Source organism: Euprymna scolopes, chromosome 10 (genome assembly GCF_053919585.1).
Source record: "Euprymna scolopes isolate OS-2025 chromosome 10, ASM5391958v1, whole genome shotgun sequence".
Classification (NCBI taxonomy): Eukaryota; Metazoa; Mollusca; class Cephalopoda; order Sepiida; family Sepiolidae; genus Euprymna; species Euprymna scolopes.
The window spans coordinates 93038655-93054719 of NC_136491.1; the positions used below are offsets into that span (position 1 = coordinate 93038655).

General features: G+C 32.2%; 1 protein-coding gene across 2 annotated transcripts in view; it reads left to right on the forward strand.

Annotated features, from left to right (window-relative positions):
• Window positions 1-16065, forward strand: part of LOC145286136 (uncharacterized) — a 539596-nt gene that overhangs the window by 262451 nt on the left and 261080 nt on the right. For both annotated transcript variants that reach the window (XM_080134856.1, XM_080134858.1), the window contains one exon: window positions 13268-13503. In XM_080134856.1, the coding sequence (XP_079990982.1) occupies window positions 13268-13503 (236 nt within the window). The remainder of the gene's footprint in view (window positions 1-13267; window positions 13504-16065) is intronic.

The following is a 16065-nucleotide window of genomic DNA, read 5'->3' on the forward strand; positions in this document are numbered from 1 at the left end:
TTTTTCAATCATCTCGACAACTTTCTGCATGAGAATTGCTTAAAAAATTTAAGGGATATCAAAACGCCTTCAGCGACTTCATTGCTACCAGAACACAAGATTTTTACATTACTGACATAAATACACTTGTTTTGCGCAGGCAGAAATGTGTTAATTTTGATGGTGCTTATTTCAATCAATAAACATTTGTTTGAGCTGAGATATGTTCATCTGAATTAAAGTTAAAACCACACAAACTTTCTTGTCAATCTGATAATTTGATTTTTAGAATAGAGTAGTTTGCTTAGAAGTTGACTTGAAGCATTGAGTCTTAACTCTCAAGAATCCTAATGACATGGAAATTCAAAACATGATTAACAAAACGCTTTGAAAATGTAAATATATGCAGAAAAATGTGTTTTATCCTAATTTGAGCAGGTACTAGAAATGAGGGGACTTAAAATTTACATATTTTTGCCAATTCTGTTATCAATTTCTAAGGCCTTTCCTGTAACTTATCCATACTTAAATATAAATTGGTAAATCAGTTTTTTGCACACCTATCAAATTGTAAATAGTTCAAAGAATTTCTTCATTTATGATAAAAACTTAAATTCTGTAAAAACACTATAAAAAGAACTAGAAGCAGTAATTGGCATTGAACAGGTGGAAGAAATAACATCACTTATATATTAGAAAAAATGGTCTTTATCTCTTATAAGTTACTTTTATTGAGAAGTGAATTAATTTTAAATTGATATAAAGATCTAATAAGTAATAATTGTATGACAACTATTGTTATACTAGTAGGGAGACCTGACATTGCCCGAGATTTCATGAGGATAAATAAATGTTCCACATTTATAATACTTTTCTTGTCAAATTGGTGAAATCACCCATTTTTTAATCAAATAGATTGATTGCTTGCTCTAGTCATGGACCCACCATGGTGTACCAGGAGGAAGCTTCACATGCTTCCCCACAGTGACTTCACAGTACATTGTAGTTTACATTGCACTGTAGAGAATCTGTTTTTTTTTTGTTTTTTTTATAAAGTTATTTTTATTCATTGACTTAAAGTTTAAAATGAAAAAGTCAAGTATCTTCCAGCACAAACATTCATTTCAAATGCACATTTCTCTTATCAAACAATCTACTGTGGATTTTATTGATTGCATCTTCAGCTTGTGCAGTGATGAAATTTCTCAAATTCGCCTGTGATGTTAAGTTGTATAAAGGTATTAACTTTGTGCAAAATTGGACTGTGCCTTCTTTAATCCGATTTTTCTTATTAATTATCAATACTTAATGGAGGCATCTCAATACAAAAACCTATCTAAGAACACTCCCAGACACATAAGTATATTTGTGTAAAATTTACAAAAAATCGGCCTAGCTATTTTGGAGTCAACATAGTCAATATGGAACCAACTCAGACACTTTCTCACTCGCACACAAAATGCCTTTTATATTTAATTAGAGATAACTATTACAGACCATGCTTTGGTACTCAAAGTAATATTCACTTGGGATACTTTGTTGTAGAACTGTTTGTTAAAATATCAACTTTTTCCAAGTATTGTATTACTAAAAAGGCTTAAAGATTGCTGAGTAGATAGGTTTGTTTATTTTACACTTAGAAATAGATCTGAATGAAATCTTTATCTAAACAATTTTGACACATTTCTAAATGAACAGAACGTAAATGAAGTCATTTGAACAATTTGTGCAATTTTAGTTTTTTAAATTGTTCTCTTAAAAAAATAATCTATTTATATAAAGTTATGTACAGTAGAACCCCGGGATACAGCATTAAAAATTAATGATAAAGTACAGTATATAATACACATGCATATAATCAAATAACATTATAAATAACACTGTAAGGCGGGGCAAATACCGTAACCAGGGGCTGGAAAAACATTGTATTCCATATCGTAGACTTGAAAAAAAAACATATCCTAGGGCCACCGTATCCCGGGGTTCTACCGTATATGTTTATATATTTTTATGTATATAATTCATTCTTAAATTTATTAACTGAATTTTGGAACACAGCTGCTAAACTAAAGGTGGTTAGTGTGGGCTATATTTAGTTTAATGAAAAGGGGAAAGGAGGTGGAAGTTCTTTATGAAAAGTCAAATAACTTTAATTTTTGTAAAACTTTAATAATTAAACATCACTTGATAAATATTCCCCAAATTTCAATTTCTTTACAGTATTTTAAAGAGGTTTTAGTATGAATAATATCGACACAATCTCCCATTTTGAAATTGTTCTTTTTCAGATTTGCATTAAATTTTGTCCATAGTCAGCAGACACCGATTAAGCAAGATTACATGAATTTGTGAAGATCCCTTAAACTTGAGTCTTAAATTTTATATATTTTCTAAAATCAAAATCATGTAATAAATATTTTAGACATAATCTCCATAAAAGGATGTAAAAGCGCAAAACTTCTGCTCAGAGGATAAATTTTATCTAACCTGGATTGAGTATTCTTCTAGTTCTCTATAACATAAGAAATGCCTTTAATATATTTCTTCTAAATTTTGTTATTTTTACTGAGTTTTTCATTAAGTTTTCATGATTTTATTCCATTTCTTGTTTTGCTTTTAAAGAAAAATCAGTTAAATTTAAGTTCATGAATATTTGTTAAATCTTGAAAAAAATTTCAGAATCTTTTGCTCATACTTCTTGTATATTTACAAGATGGGTCAGTTAACTATGTAAATTTAATCAGTATTAACAATTCTATATTGGCATAAAAAAATGTTATTTTAGTGGCATATATCCTGATTTTAATATAAAGTATTAATTATTAATGTTAGGAATAATGGTGAAATAGTTGTTTGCTAAAAAATAAACTTTCCATTTTCTTCTGGTTGAAGAATAAGAAACACTTCTACTATTTAGACATGCAGTAGTTATTTAAAATTATTTTGCGTAACTGAAATCCTATTGTAAAAAAAAAAAAAAAAAAATCAAATGTTTTTTATGTGAAATTTTGGTATTTAATCAATAGTAATTTGAAGAAATTTAATAAAAACTTCAATAATAAAATCTTTACATGATCCAAAATTCTATTTTAACACTGGTTGAAATTATTTACAGCTAGCAGGGCCCATTTCTCGGCATTGCACAAGGAGATGTAAAATAATGTTAAGTAAAAAAAAAAAAAATATTAAATATTCTTTTTGAATTGTTAAGTACCTGTAGTTATGTATTTATTAATCAGAGCATGTAATTTTCGAAAAATGAGTTTTCAGCAGAATTGTTTTGCTGAAACACATGAAAATGTTTATATGGCACAAACATGTATTTCTTAAAGAAAGCTATCCTGAAACTGCTTTACAATTATCATTAATGAAAAATGTAATGATAATCTGATATTATAGTAGTTGTTTTTTGAGAATGTATTCTGGAATAGTGGATCTGAAGTTCATAAAAATATGAAGTGACAGAAGTTAAATGATTTTATTTGAGCGAATGTGTTAATGAAATGTATCATTGGTTTTGTTATTTGTATAAAGTTTTTGTATACATAATATTTGATGTTGTACCTTTTGGTGCTAATATATAGACATTGTGGGAGGGGGGCATCCTACATAAAACTGCTCGTGGCTTAAGCAAGGTGAAGTTAAGTTGAGACTAACCACTGCCAAGAAGTTCCTTGGGACTTATTTAATGTCATGGCAAAACAATTTGAAACAAAAACTTTCTAAATTGAATTGCAGAATCTGATGGAGTAAAGCATATGCTGGGAATGCATGTCAATTCATCCTTAGCCACACCAGTTTATATAGTGGCTTCTATCACATGAGGTTGCATGCGTTTACCACACAATCTTGTTCCATTGCATAGTCATAGAACATCAAGAATACAAGGTAACATAACTTGATATCCAGCTTTCGGCTTGAATTTGTGTGGTGGCATACAAAGTAATTCTAATGAATTTAAAAATTCTGTAAGGTATTGTACAGCATGGTCATCATTGAGAGTAGAATGTAGAGAACCGGACTGGAATTTCGTTGATCAGTTGTTGAATTGTGACATGCACAGTCATTTTTAGAAGCTAGAATTGTTCTGTTAACCATTAAAGATGCACGTTATAATGACCCCACCCTCCGAAGAAATAGAATACTTTCAAATTATGATACAATTAGTTCAGTTCCCGGTATTATTAAATTACAGTTTTAAATTAGTTTTAGATGGACACGCATGTTTGTATTATTTACCAATCTGAAATTAATGGGGAAAGTGAACAACTGAACACAATCGAAAGAGTAATTATATGCCCCCCCCCAACAAATTGAACAATTTTAAATTGATAGAATTAGTTCAGTTCCTGATTTGATTAAGTGATAGTATTAAGTTATGTAATTACAAATTGTAATGTATTGAGAAAAGTTAAAAAATAATACTAAAACGTTTGGTACTTAAACAGAGAATGTACCTTACTCTGTACTTTCATCTAACAATTAAATAAACATTATTGTAAAGTACTTATAGACAAAAATGTTAATGTATCCCGGAAAGTCCTTTAGTAGACTGTCTGCCCCTCCCCCATTGAAAATAAAAAATGGGGTGGAAAAAAATTTCCAAATGATTAAAAAGTGAATATATATAATTTTATTGCTAATGAGTATTAACTTATTTACAATTCTTAAATTATAGGAAAACTGAACAACGTAACAGATTTGAATGTGTACTTTTTATCCCCATATCCTTTTTATAGGACATTTCAAATTATGAATGAAATAGTTGAGTCCATGTCATTGAATTGCTCTATACAGAAAACCTTGAATTGATCAATATTTATCAGTACCTGTTGAATGTTTATGAAGCAAATACAGTTAATGTGACCACAGTTAGATGGGTTCGTTAATTTCTTTTTTTCCCTTTTTTGTTTTATTTTACTTCAGTCGAAGTTCTCAGAAATCAAGGGGCCCACGACCTGGGGCTGACACTTGAACTCTATATGAGATACATAGATATTCGAATGTTCCATTAAAGTTCTTTATCTCTCAAACACTGAGTTAGTAAAGAAATTGAGAACATAATTTTCCTCTCCCCAATTAACCATTTTTATACGTTGTAGTATATCTTTCATGTTGGTCTCATGGTAGTACTGGATTCCAGGACAAGAATTTATCTAGTCCTGTGGAGTATCCAGTTTTGTGCTATTACTTGAGGTAATATCACTTGGAGAAGGTGCACCATTCCTCGGAAAAGCTGTGGGATAGCCGTAGTGAGGAGATCTTATTTGGGCTGCGAATGCTATGTGATTTGGATATTTGGTCAGGGTTTACTTCTATGGAAAAAGTATCCTCATGCCAGATTGTTCTGACAAACCCCTGTACAGAGAGACCTTAGACACTCGAGGATAATATGTCGGTGACAGATGTGAGTGACAAAGTTTGCTCTAACTTTTTCGACTGAGACATCAAAAGAGGCTGGCAGAAGTGCATTTAGAATGGTGGTAATTGTGGAAAAATAAATTATGGAGTACAAAAGCTTGCTTGTTTTAATGGTACCATTCCTGTCTTCGTAGCTTTTTAACATTTTAGTTTATTAGGTAAAAACTAGGTCTTGCTTTTCGAATGCTCCTCATAAAAACTAGTGATAAATTCTTCTATAAGATGGTATTTACTCCGTTTCCTTTGTTTCTTTATTTACAAATTCCACTATTGAGTTTATGTAGCATTTCGGATGCTTTCTCAGCTGGAATAGTTAAAGCATTACACAGGCATGTGTTTTTGGTGACTTCAGTAACTATTTTAAAGACTGATTGATTTTCCTGAGTGGAATGAACTATATGAATTAATATGGTTATACTCTTATTATTCAGTAATTGATACAAGTAGTTACTTTGTCAATGTGAATGTCGGTCTATGCAATATGAAAGCTTGCTCTCGTGAATTTTTTTATCATATCAACTTTGTGTTGGGCAATTCCAATGTAGTTAGATTTTAGCTAAAAAATTAAGATCTCGCATCACTTAAAATATTTCAAAGCAGACAAAGGTCTTTTGCAGTTATCAAGACGTTAAATTGATAATTTTAAAGAAAAGTAAAGTGTTGGTGATTCCACAAATTTATTATTGCATACAAAAAAACACTGCTTACAAATCTACAGTTCTGTATAGACATTTTGATAATAAATGTCAGTATAATAGAAACTGTCAAATTGTGCAGATAAAGTTAAGAAATAAAATCTCTCTGAAGGAATATTTCTGTAGATTTTGGAAAATAGTAAACAGTGGTTTGAACAAAGGAAGTCAGCCATTTCTTCACTATTCAATGAAACAGGAATTTGGAATGTATCATTGGATGAGGTTGAATTGGTTTCCTAACACTGAACATTGCAAGACAAATTATCTTTTCAGAAGAGAACCAACAATTGCCAAGAAAGTTATATATAGCAGCATTCCTGTAATTGTCTAGAAGCTGAGCTATTGAATATAATGGATGAGCCCAATATATTTGAATGAATCATGCTTATTCCATGATTACTGGAAATTCTCATGCCAAAAATCATCTTACCACAAAAACTACTTTTGAGTTAGTCTAATCTAGTTGTAAATAATGTTATATTTATACGCCTGGTAGCAAAAATTGGAGAAAACACGTGAATCGTTTAGGATGGATTTATTCAAATAATGACATGAGGAATTACCACGCCATTCTGCTCTGTTGTGGTTGTTTTAAAAGTCCTTCCGCTGCCTTGAAACGCATGTGTGTATCTGTGAATAAGAAAGAAAAGCAACTGCAAAAATGACGATCGATAATTAGCTTAACCTTAACCAACATTTACTCGACCACAATATTACAGAGCCTTACACGAATGCAATATTTATTTTTCTTAAAATTTAATTTTAATTGTATTCTTTGTGGATCCAGAATTGGAACATACTATAAAATAAACAAATAGGATCTTTTGAAATAAGATTCTTAAAAATGTATTGAAAAAAAAAAAAGGTCAGTAGAGTACCTTTTTAATACTATGTGTTAGTTTTGTTTTCATTTTATTTTTCTTGTATGATGTTTCAGCTCCCAGTAATGGGTCGCTAGTACTGTTTTTATTCTGCAATTTTTGTTATTAAAAACAAAAGTGTATTTTAACATGTTGGGTGATTAAAGTAAAGCAGGGTGACCCCTCCAAAAAACGGGCCCCAACTCTAATTAGGCCCCGTTTACTAGTGTTTTGTCTGAATGAAATGAAACTTTGACATACCTAGTTTATTATATTCAAAACATCACATCAAAACACTAGGGTCTTTGGTCTTTTTTTCTCCGTTCTACAGCATATGTTCTAGATGGCCTCCATTTAGCTCTGTGCATTTCTTGAGGCACAGCACGAAATTGTCCATGATGTTCTGACAGACCGAATTGGTAATGGCACTCATCTCCTCCCTGATGGCTTCCTTGAGTTCTGTGATGGTTCTGGGTTTCCTTGTGTAGACTTTGTCCTTAAGATAGCCCCAAAGAAAAAAAATCTGTGGGGCTTAGACTCTCTCACTCTTTCGACTGTTCACTTCTTGGGACGTCCCGAGTGGCTTGGATGATTCTCTCTGGCAGTGTTGAGGTTCTCCATGGTCCAATACTTCTCAAAGTGGTCCACCCAGTTCTGAATTCTGCTTTTGGATGGAGCCTTTTCACATTCGAACTGACGCATGAAACTGTCCTGTGTTTTCTTAAACGAGCCTGTCTTGTAGTAAAATTTAACGCAGTGTATTCTTTGTCCCAGCTCCCACTGGGGTCTTGGTGTACTCATGGTCGTTGATTCTGCCATGTCCTGTAAAATAAGGGCAATCGGTGAATAAATAATGGAGATATCATATAAAGTGTACACGGGGCCCCGTTGTTGTTTTTTTTTGGTGGGGGAGGGGGGTCACCCGGTTTTAGAGAAAAGAACAAATGTTGATTAACTCCGCTTTAGTATTCCACATATTGAAGTTCATTGTTCAGACTAAAATTCATTACCAGTGCTTATTTTCACAGGTTGGAAGTTTTACCAGTGCTGGTTTGTTCACAAGATAATCTTTGAGACAAAACTATATTAATACTAGCCTACCACCTAGCATTGCCTGGTTGTAGAATATGTTTAAATATAATTTAATTTATGCAGATTTTGTAGTTATTATTATAGAGCCAATCTCTATGAATTATTATATCATATGCATGTATAGTAATGATTTCAAAAGTTAAAGAAACAATATGACTTTGGTGGCATCAGCTAGAATTCAAAACAAAACATTTAGCTTTCCTGCCATATTCACTACTATATAATTTCAAGACAGATGGATATTAAAACTTCAAAAATTAATGCACTTGAACATATAAATATACATTTATGCATGCCGAGTTCCAATTTTTCCATTTTGACCCCTTAACAGCTATTTTTACCAACTAAAAACCAAATCAAATTTATTTCACAGGACCGAATCCCCTATATATCATGTTTCAAGTCTGTAGACCAAAAATTGGCAGTAGTTTAGATCATTCCATGCATATACACAGAAAAGGTTACTTTGTGTGTGTGTGTGTGTGTGTGTGTGTGTGTGTATATATATATATATAGAGAGAGAGAGAGAGAGAGACAGACAGACACACACAAACACACACACAATGTGTGTGTTTGCATACCTCACAAAAAGTTTCGCAGAGGCGACAGATCCTGACTATTTCAATATTGTTTTAAAGCTCAGTCCTTTGGATGACAAATATCGAAAAATTGCCCCAAAACATCCATTCCTTCACCCTCAACTTGGCAGTTTTATACAAGGACGGGTAATTTGTTTTTTCATCAACATTTTTGCAAAGTTGTTGTCTCCTTTTGATTCACAACGTTCAATTTCAACACTCTCCACTTCCGCTCGCATGATAGAGGCATCAACTAAGATGTTACTTTTTTTTTTTTTCTTTTCCTCCTTTGTTTTATGGGTTCAAACCTGCCTGCCTATTACCAGTTTTTTTTTTTTGTTGTTGTTTTTACTCTTAACCTCCACACACCCAGGCAATGCTGGAGACTCATGCTTTTTTTTTTTTTTTTAATTTTTTTTTTTATTTAAAAAAAAATTTTTTTTTTTTTTTTGCACTTGCATGGGTACTTGCTTCTATTTTTATATTTTTTGTGTTACCCTTACTACACCCAGGCAACACTAGGTACCCCCGCTAGTCTAATATATAAAAGACAAACTGTGTATTTTTATGTCGCACAAAAACTTTTGACAGGCAACGGATCTTGATGAAATTGGTATCGTTCTAAAGCCCCGTCCTTCAAACGACAAATATAAAAAAATTGGCCAAAAACATTAATTCCTTCACCCTCAACTGAGCAGTTTTGTACAAGGAGGGGGTCACTTTTCGCCGACATTTTAGCAAATCATCGTCTTTGTGGTTGATTACGCTTAATTTCAACATTTCAAACTTCTGGTTGGGCGATGGAGACATCGGCTAAGACGCCAGGTTCTTTTCTTTTTTTTCTTTTTTTTTTTTTTTTACCTTTTTTTTCTACTTCGCATTACGGGTTCAAGTCTGCCTGCCTACTACCTCTTTTTTTTTTTTTTTTTTTTTTAACACCTCTGCCTACTGTTGTTTTCATCCCCCCCCCCCCGCTACTACCACTCCCCCCCCCTTCCTCGGAGGTTCCTTACTACACCACTTACACACACCTGGTCATCCCCACTATTGTTGTTTTTAACTCCGCTCCCACTGGGTTCCTTGCTACACCACCTAAACATCCGAGCAATGCCGGGCACTTCTGCTTATATGGCAAATAAGCTACAGAGAATAGTCCGCGTTTCATTCTCATGGGAATTTGTCAGGCTTATGCCTGATGAATTCTTACGAGAATGAAACGCGTACTTGTGCCCAACGAATTCTCACGAGAATGAGACGCATACCTGTGCCCGACGAATTCTCACAAGAATGAAACGCAAACTTATGCCTGATGAATTCTCACGGGAATGAAACACGGACTATTCTGTGTAGCTTAATTGCCATATATATTTTCATAACTTACTACCTAGCTCTACATATGTATCGAGCATTGTTGAACTAAATACAAAAAATTTACATCGCATGTAGATAATTGGTTGAATTTTAGATTTTTTTTTTTAAATACCTTCACCCTTTTAAATTTTTCATTACTTGACATAGTCTTAATGTCTATGCTGTTATTATACTGCTCATAAATCAACTCCTTTAAAATATCTTGATATTCTTTATTAGAGAACCAGCAACACTTGAAATAAACAAAACTGCATTCCTTTAAAAAAAAACAAAAAAAAGTATTACAAATAAATAGGGCATAGCATGGCTTAGACCAAGTTTAAATGCTTTCAATAGAATTATGTTACAGATAATATACAATACTCTATAAAAATCATTTTGAAATTTGATTCCTTTATTGCCCACCTTTTAAATGAGTAACATTAGTATGTTTCTTATCAGTAATTGTTTTTGTATGGTGACCTACTTGTTTTGCTTTTCTGGTTTGCTTTCATTTCCTGACTCTTAATTCAAAACAATAGGATGTGATTTTGTTCTGCCTGATCTATTTAGATAGCAAATAGAATTAGGGATAAATGCAAGAATATTACTTTCAAAATATTTAATTCATTGCTATTAAACACAGTAATTATCATTTATATTGCATGATAATAAATGTCCTGGGACTTTCTTACATATTCTTTGTGTGTGTATAAGAAAAATTGACAATACGCTTACTAATCATCATAAGGAAAATACATGAATATTTCCGTTATTGAATTGATTATTAAATCTATATGCACTAGTATATATTTTGTATTGTCAATTTTTCTTGCTATATGTAAGCTCCATCTCATATGTTGAGCTTTTTATTAGCAGGATAAGTCTAACAATGTTCTAATTACTGTTTGATCCTCTCATATATATATATATATATATATATATATATATATATATACACACACACATACATTCATGACAGAAATAGACGTCCATATTGTCAATAATGAAAACTTCTGTGAAACAATTTTAATTGACCTAGGTGTGATGCTATTGATTAATCATGATGAATTGGATTACCATGCAGTTAACAGTAGAAAGTGTAATCCCGAGGTTTGTCTCTATTTGATACTGATTAAATTCATTTTGAGGTTGACCTACAATATTGCTCCTGTCAATAGTAATGCTTCTTTAATCCATGTCATACTTAAATGGTGATATATGATAGGTGTTTTAATACCTCAAAACATACATAAAATACAAAAAAATTTCAATTATTATAAAATATGAATGTTTCAAACTTTTACTGCTTCCATACTCTCCAAAACACCCAAATTTGGATCTCACAGCCGGGTATGTTTTAAGGTCATTATACCCACAATTAAAGAAAATAGATTTAAGTTTATCTACTTTGAGAGAAAAACCAATGTAACTCGCTTTGTGTCCTTACAACTAATATAGCATACCTTTTCCATATATGGACATGTATGAATTACTCTTCTCAACTCTTTTGAACTTTCCACTCATTTCTCTTTTCAAAAGCTATCTTATAAAATAGATTTCTTGTGAAAGTTAAAATATTGGTAGGAAAGGTATGTGTTGGAATTTTCTTCTTGGGTTTGGAAACCTTTCCTTCTAAAAACAATAAAATAAAATAACCCAGTAAGAGTGTGCTTTCATCAGGCATAATCTTCTGATTGATACTACTTGCTAAAAACTGGAGAGAAAAACGATATACATGATTTTCATAACAACAAGAACCAATGCAAATCTTATAGTTAAAGAAGTTTGAATTTTGTCTTAAACTGAATTTAATCTGTAAATAAAGGAAATACATTGTAAGTTTCTTTAGAAACAAATATTTGATGTTATCCTTTTCTTATTGTCTTTCTTTTTCTGTCAACTCGTGCGTCACTCTTTCTCAACTGATACAACAAGCTCTTCTTTACTCATATATCAGCACATGGGACTTATTCTCTTCCTTTGCTTGTTTCAAACCTTTCCTTTATTTGAATGTTGTCTGTTACTGAACTGCTGTTGATGGCTACTTTACTAACTGAATCCTCTTTTTTCATTGTCAACTCTTGTCTTCTCTTTCTCTCCCTCTGTCAACTGATATAACATGCTCTTTCTTGCCTCATATATCACCACATGTGAATTATTCTTTCTATTCCCTACCTCATCTATTCCATCCCTCCTACTGTCAGAATGTCTGCTTATAGCTGCCACTGTCTTGCTAATGAAACTAACTAAAATATAAAGATTCAATAAACAATTTATAATAATATTAATATCTATATATTATTATTGTTTGTTAGATTTTTATGTACTTTTAAATATTTTCTGTTGTCATAAAATTTTTTTTTTTTTTGCATAAGGTTCATCTTTAAATCGAAAAATAAAATTGTTTAACAATATCCACAATTAGTATAATTAAGAGATTTAATATTATAATATTAAATCTCTTAATGATACTAATTGTGGATATTGTTAAACAATTTTATTTTTCGATTTAAAGGTGAACCTTGTGCAAAAAAAAAAAAAAAAATTCATGACAACAGAAAATTTTTTTCAGTTATGTTTTTATAATTTTTGTTCAAATTTTAACAGATGAAGTGTCATTTACCATATAGCAAATAGTTTTAAAAAAATTTATTCATCAATCTTCTGTGTATTATATTTTTTCATATTTCATCTTGTTTCATGCTTCAGATTAGACATTTTTTGAATAATTTTTAACTTTTCTTGTATGTTGCCTTTTCACTTGTTCTGCATGCCAGTATCAGATTATCAATTCATCCCTTCCATTTAAGTGGTCTACCATGTGGCTTTGGACCATTGACATCAATTTGGGGCACACTTTGGAGCATTTTGGGTTACTGATAGAGCAGGTAGCATGACCATACCAGTTAAGACATTGTTGTGGTATACTTATGGAGGCCTGTAAAATAAAACCGGCAATTTTCTCCATACAATGTACTGCAGCCAGGATTGTCATTTTGATTTTTCATGATCAGGTTCGCAGCTATATAAGAGTACATGTTGGACGTGTGTGTTGTATGTTGCCATTCTTGCAAATGATGGAATCCTTGTGTTTTTGTAAAATTATTCACAGCTCCCTGAAGACTCAATATAGCAAATAAGCATTGTATATATTTACTATTGTTTGTTTGTTTTTTTCTCACACATTAATTCTGATATTTTTTTTTATTTGGCTTCAACAATATTAGTTTTAGCTTTTATTTTGTTTTGTTTTTATTAAAAAAAATTTTTTGTCTATTTTTGTTTACAGAATAATCTGGCTCGGAAACGTGAACAAATGAAACATATGAAAATGCCAGAACTTACTGAGCTCGCAGAAAATCCTGCTGAGGGTAGTGAAGCATCTAAAGGCACAAGTGTGTTCAATTCATCAGGTGCTTCTTTTACACAGCCTCCGCCTCCCACCGATAGTATGGTTCTACCAAGTATACCAGATAGTTTTCTACTGGAATTAGGACTGTTTGTTGATCAATATGCTAATTTTTGGTAAGTAATAATTTGTATCATTTAAACTCATCAAAAAGTGCTTAGTAACCAAGCCGACAATATCATCTTCAAGCAAGGTTGTGCTTGGAGATCCTCCTGCAGAGCCCGCAATTGCAGGCGATGGGGCACAGGGGTGGATGTAGAAAAAGTTCTCTAGGGATTGCAAGGCTCCTTTGCTTCACAGATCTGTTGTAATGAAAAAAGTAACAATAATTATTAGGATTAACTGGAAAATTATTATACTTGTATGTTGAAATATATATGTACAGAATTTTTTTATATAAGCTTACAGGGGCATTTGAAGAAGCCTTAAAAAAAAAAAATGAACTTGAGAATCAAATTGATTATAGATACTTGTTTCAACATACAAGAACATAGAATGTATATTCAAATTTTTAGGGTGTCATAAAACGTTTAAGAAAATCTAGTGACTGCATAGTTTATAAAATAAAAAAAAATATCAACCTTGGTACCAGCCAACTTGAGATTTTGTAAAAGCATGTATTATAATAAGGCTTTATACTAATATAAACTGGCACCAAGCCAGTTTATATCAGTACCTACCTATGTCACGCTTTTAATTAAATGATTTAAATGTTTTTGTTAGTAAATCTTCTCATACACAAAAGTTGTGTCTCATGTTGATTAATTTAGGCTGATTATTCAGTATATCACAATTTAATCTCATAGTTTTTGTGAGCATCTACTTGATTTCAAAGGTGTTCATATCTATGTGATTAATCTAAGATATTGATGTTGGTTCTTTTTTTTCTTTTTTCGTTTTACATGTTTCTGGACTGGTAATGAAAACATGTTCAAAAGATGCCATAAAATCAAACTACTTAAAAGAATTTTTAGTTATTAAAACAATTACATTTTTATTCTGTGAACTTTCTTCAGACTAAAAACTAAAAAACAAAATAAATTTGGCATCAACATAATTGTAAGTAGATTTTCTTTTATTAACTCTATTTTAAAGAAATGTAAAATGTGCTTTAATAAAAAAATGAAAGACTAAATCCTGAAACTACACGTCCTTTTTGCTAATAATGAAGCATTTTTGTTTATTTTAATCTTTAATGAAAATCTTTGGTCACATACCGCTCTACCCTCCCCTGCTTTGTCCAGTTTATGATATATATATTCAGAGATTATAGTAGGATATCTGCTGTAGATGCCATATTAGATTAGCTCCTGCGAGTTCGTGTAAGGTTATAGAATTGTAATCTGGAATAAGGGATTGGTCTGATCTAAGCCAATGAGAATAGCTGGAATCTTTTAAGGGAGAATTTATTTTTCGAATCGGCAAACAGAAATTTAATGTTTGTGCTATGAGTTTATGGCTCAGTTACGGAGGATCTGTACATGTGTATAATAACCGGCTGTATTTACTGGGATCGTTAGGACTTTAGTAATAGGAGGAAAAATTGGAACTACCTCCTCTATAGGTTAATGCGATAGGGCTGGTGTCTCTTCGAATGTAATCTAGGATTTCATTTAAACACCTTGGTGTGTCAGAAAAGTCTTTATAAAGTTAGATAAGATAGTGGCTAATAGGCTAGACATAAAAAATTTGTATGTGGCATATGTTGTTGCAAACCTACAGTATTTTGGTTCAGAGGGAAATTTCTGCAATCATATTATTATATATAGGATATTCATAAAAGACCTCCGTGATAAAATTGTCTCTGAGATAGGTATATTTGCTGATGACATCACACTCTATAACAGGCACGAAAATGAATGAATACATATCTAAAGAAATGGCAGAAACACTAGAGGAAGACCTCCAATCTGTAGTGAAATGGGGGCAAAAATAGATGGTCACATTCAATGCTGCCAAGACTAAGCTTGTTTTCTTCAATAATTACAAGAAACCTTCTCAACCACCAATAGCTATGGCGAAAGATACCTTACCTGAAAGTAGTTCTTTCAAACTCCTTGGCTTAACATTCACAGGGAACATGACTTGGAGCAGTTACATTGAGAGCATTGCCAGGGCTGCTGCAAGGAAGGTAGGCTCTCTCTACCATGCTAGAAAGCTATTTATGCCTGAAAGTATCCTGTACCTTTACAAGGCCACCATTTGCTCATGTATTAAGTATTGTTGTCACATTTAGGTTGGTGCATCTCTACTAGTCTCTTACTCTTGGAAAAGGGTCGCCAACCTGATAGGTCCTGAACTGTCATCCAAGCTTCACCCTCTGTCCCATCAACGAAATATTGCATCCCTCTGTCTGTTCTACAAGTATTTAATGGTGAATGCTCTGACAAACTACAAGCACTTGTATTCCTTCGACGTAAATACCCCCGACAAATCCAACAATCAGCAAAATCCCACCCCTACACAGTAGAGATCCCTAGATGTAAGAAAGTTTTCTACTCTAATAGTTTCTTCCCCAGAACTGCTAAACTCTGGAACTCCCTTCCAAGTTCCTGTTTTCCCAATTGTACTGACATGCAGAAGTTCAAGTATAATGTGAATAGACATTTTGCTGCTTATCTCCCTACATAGTATCCCTGCAACTTATGTCCCCAATAGTAGCCCCCTACAGCAGAGTG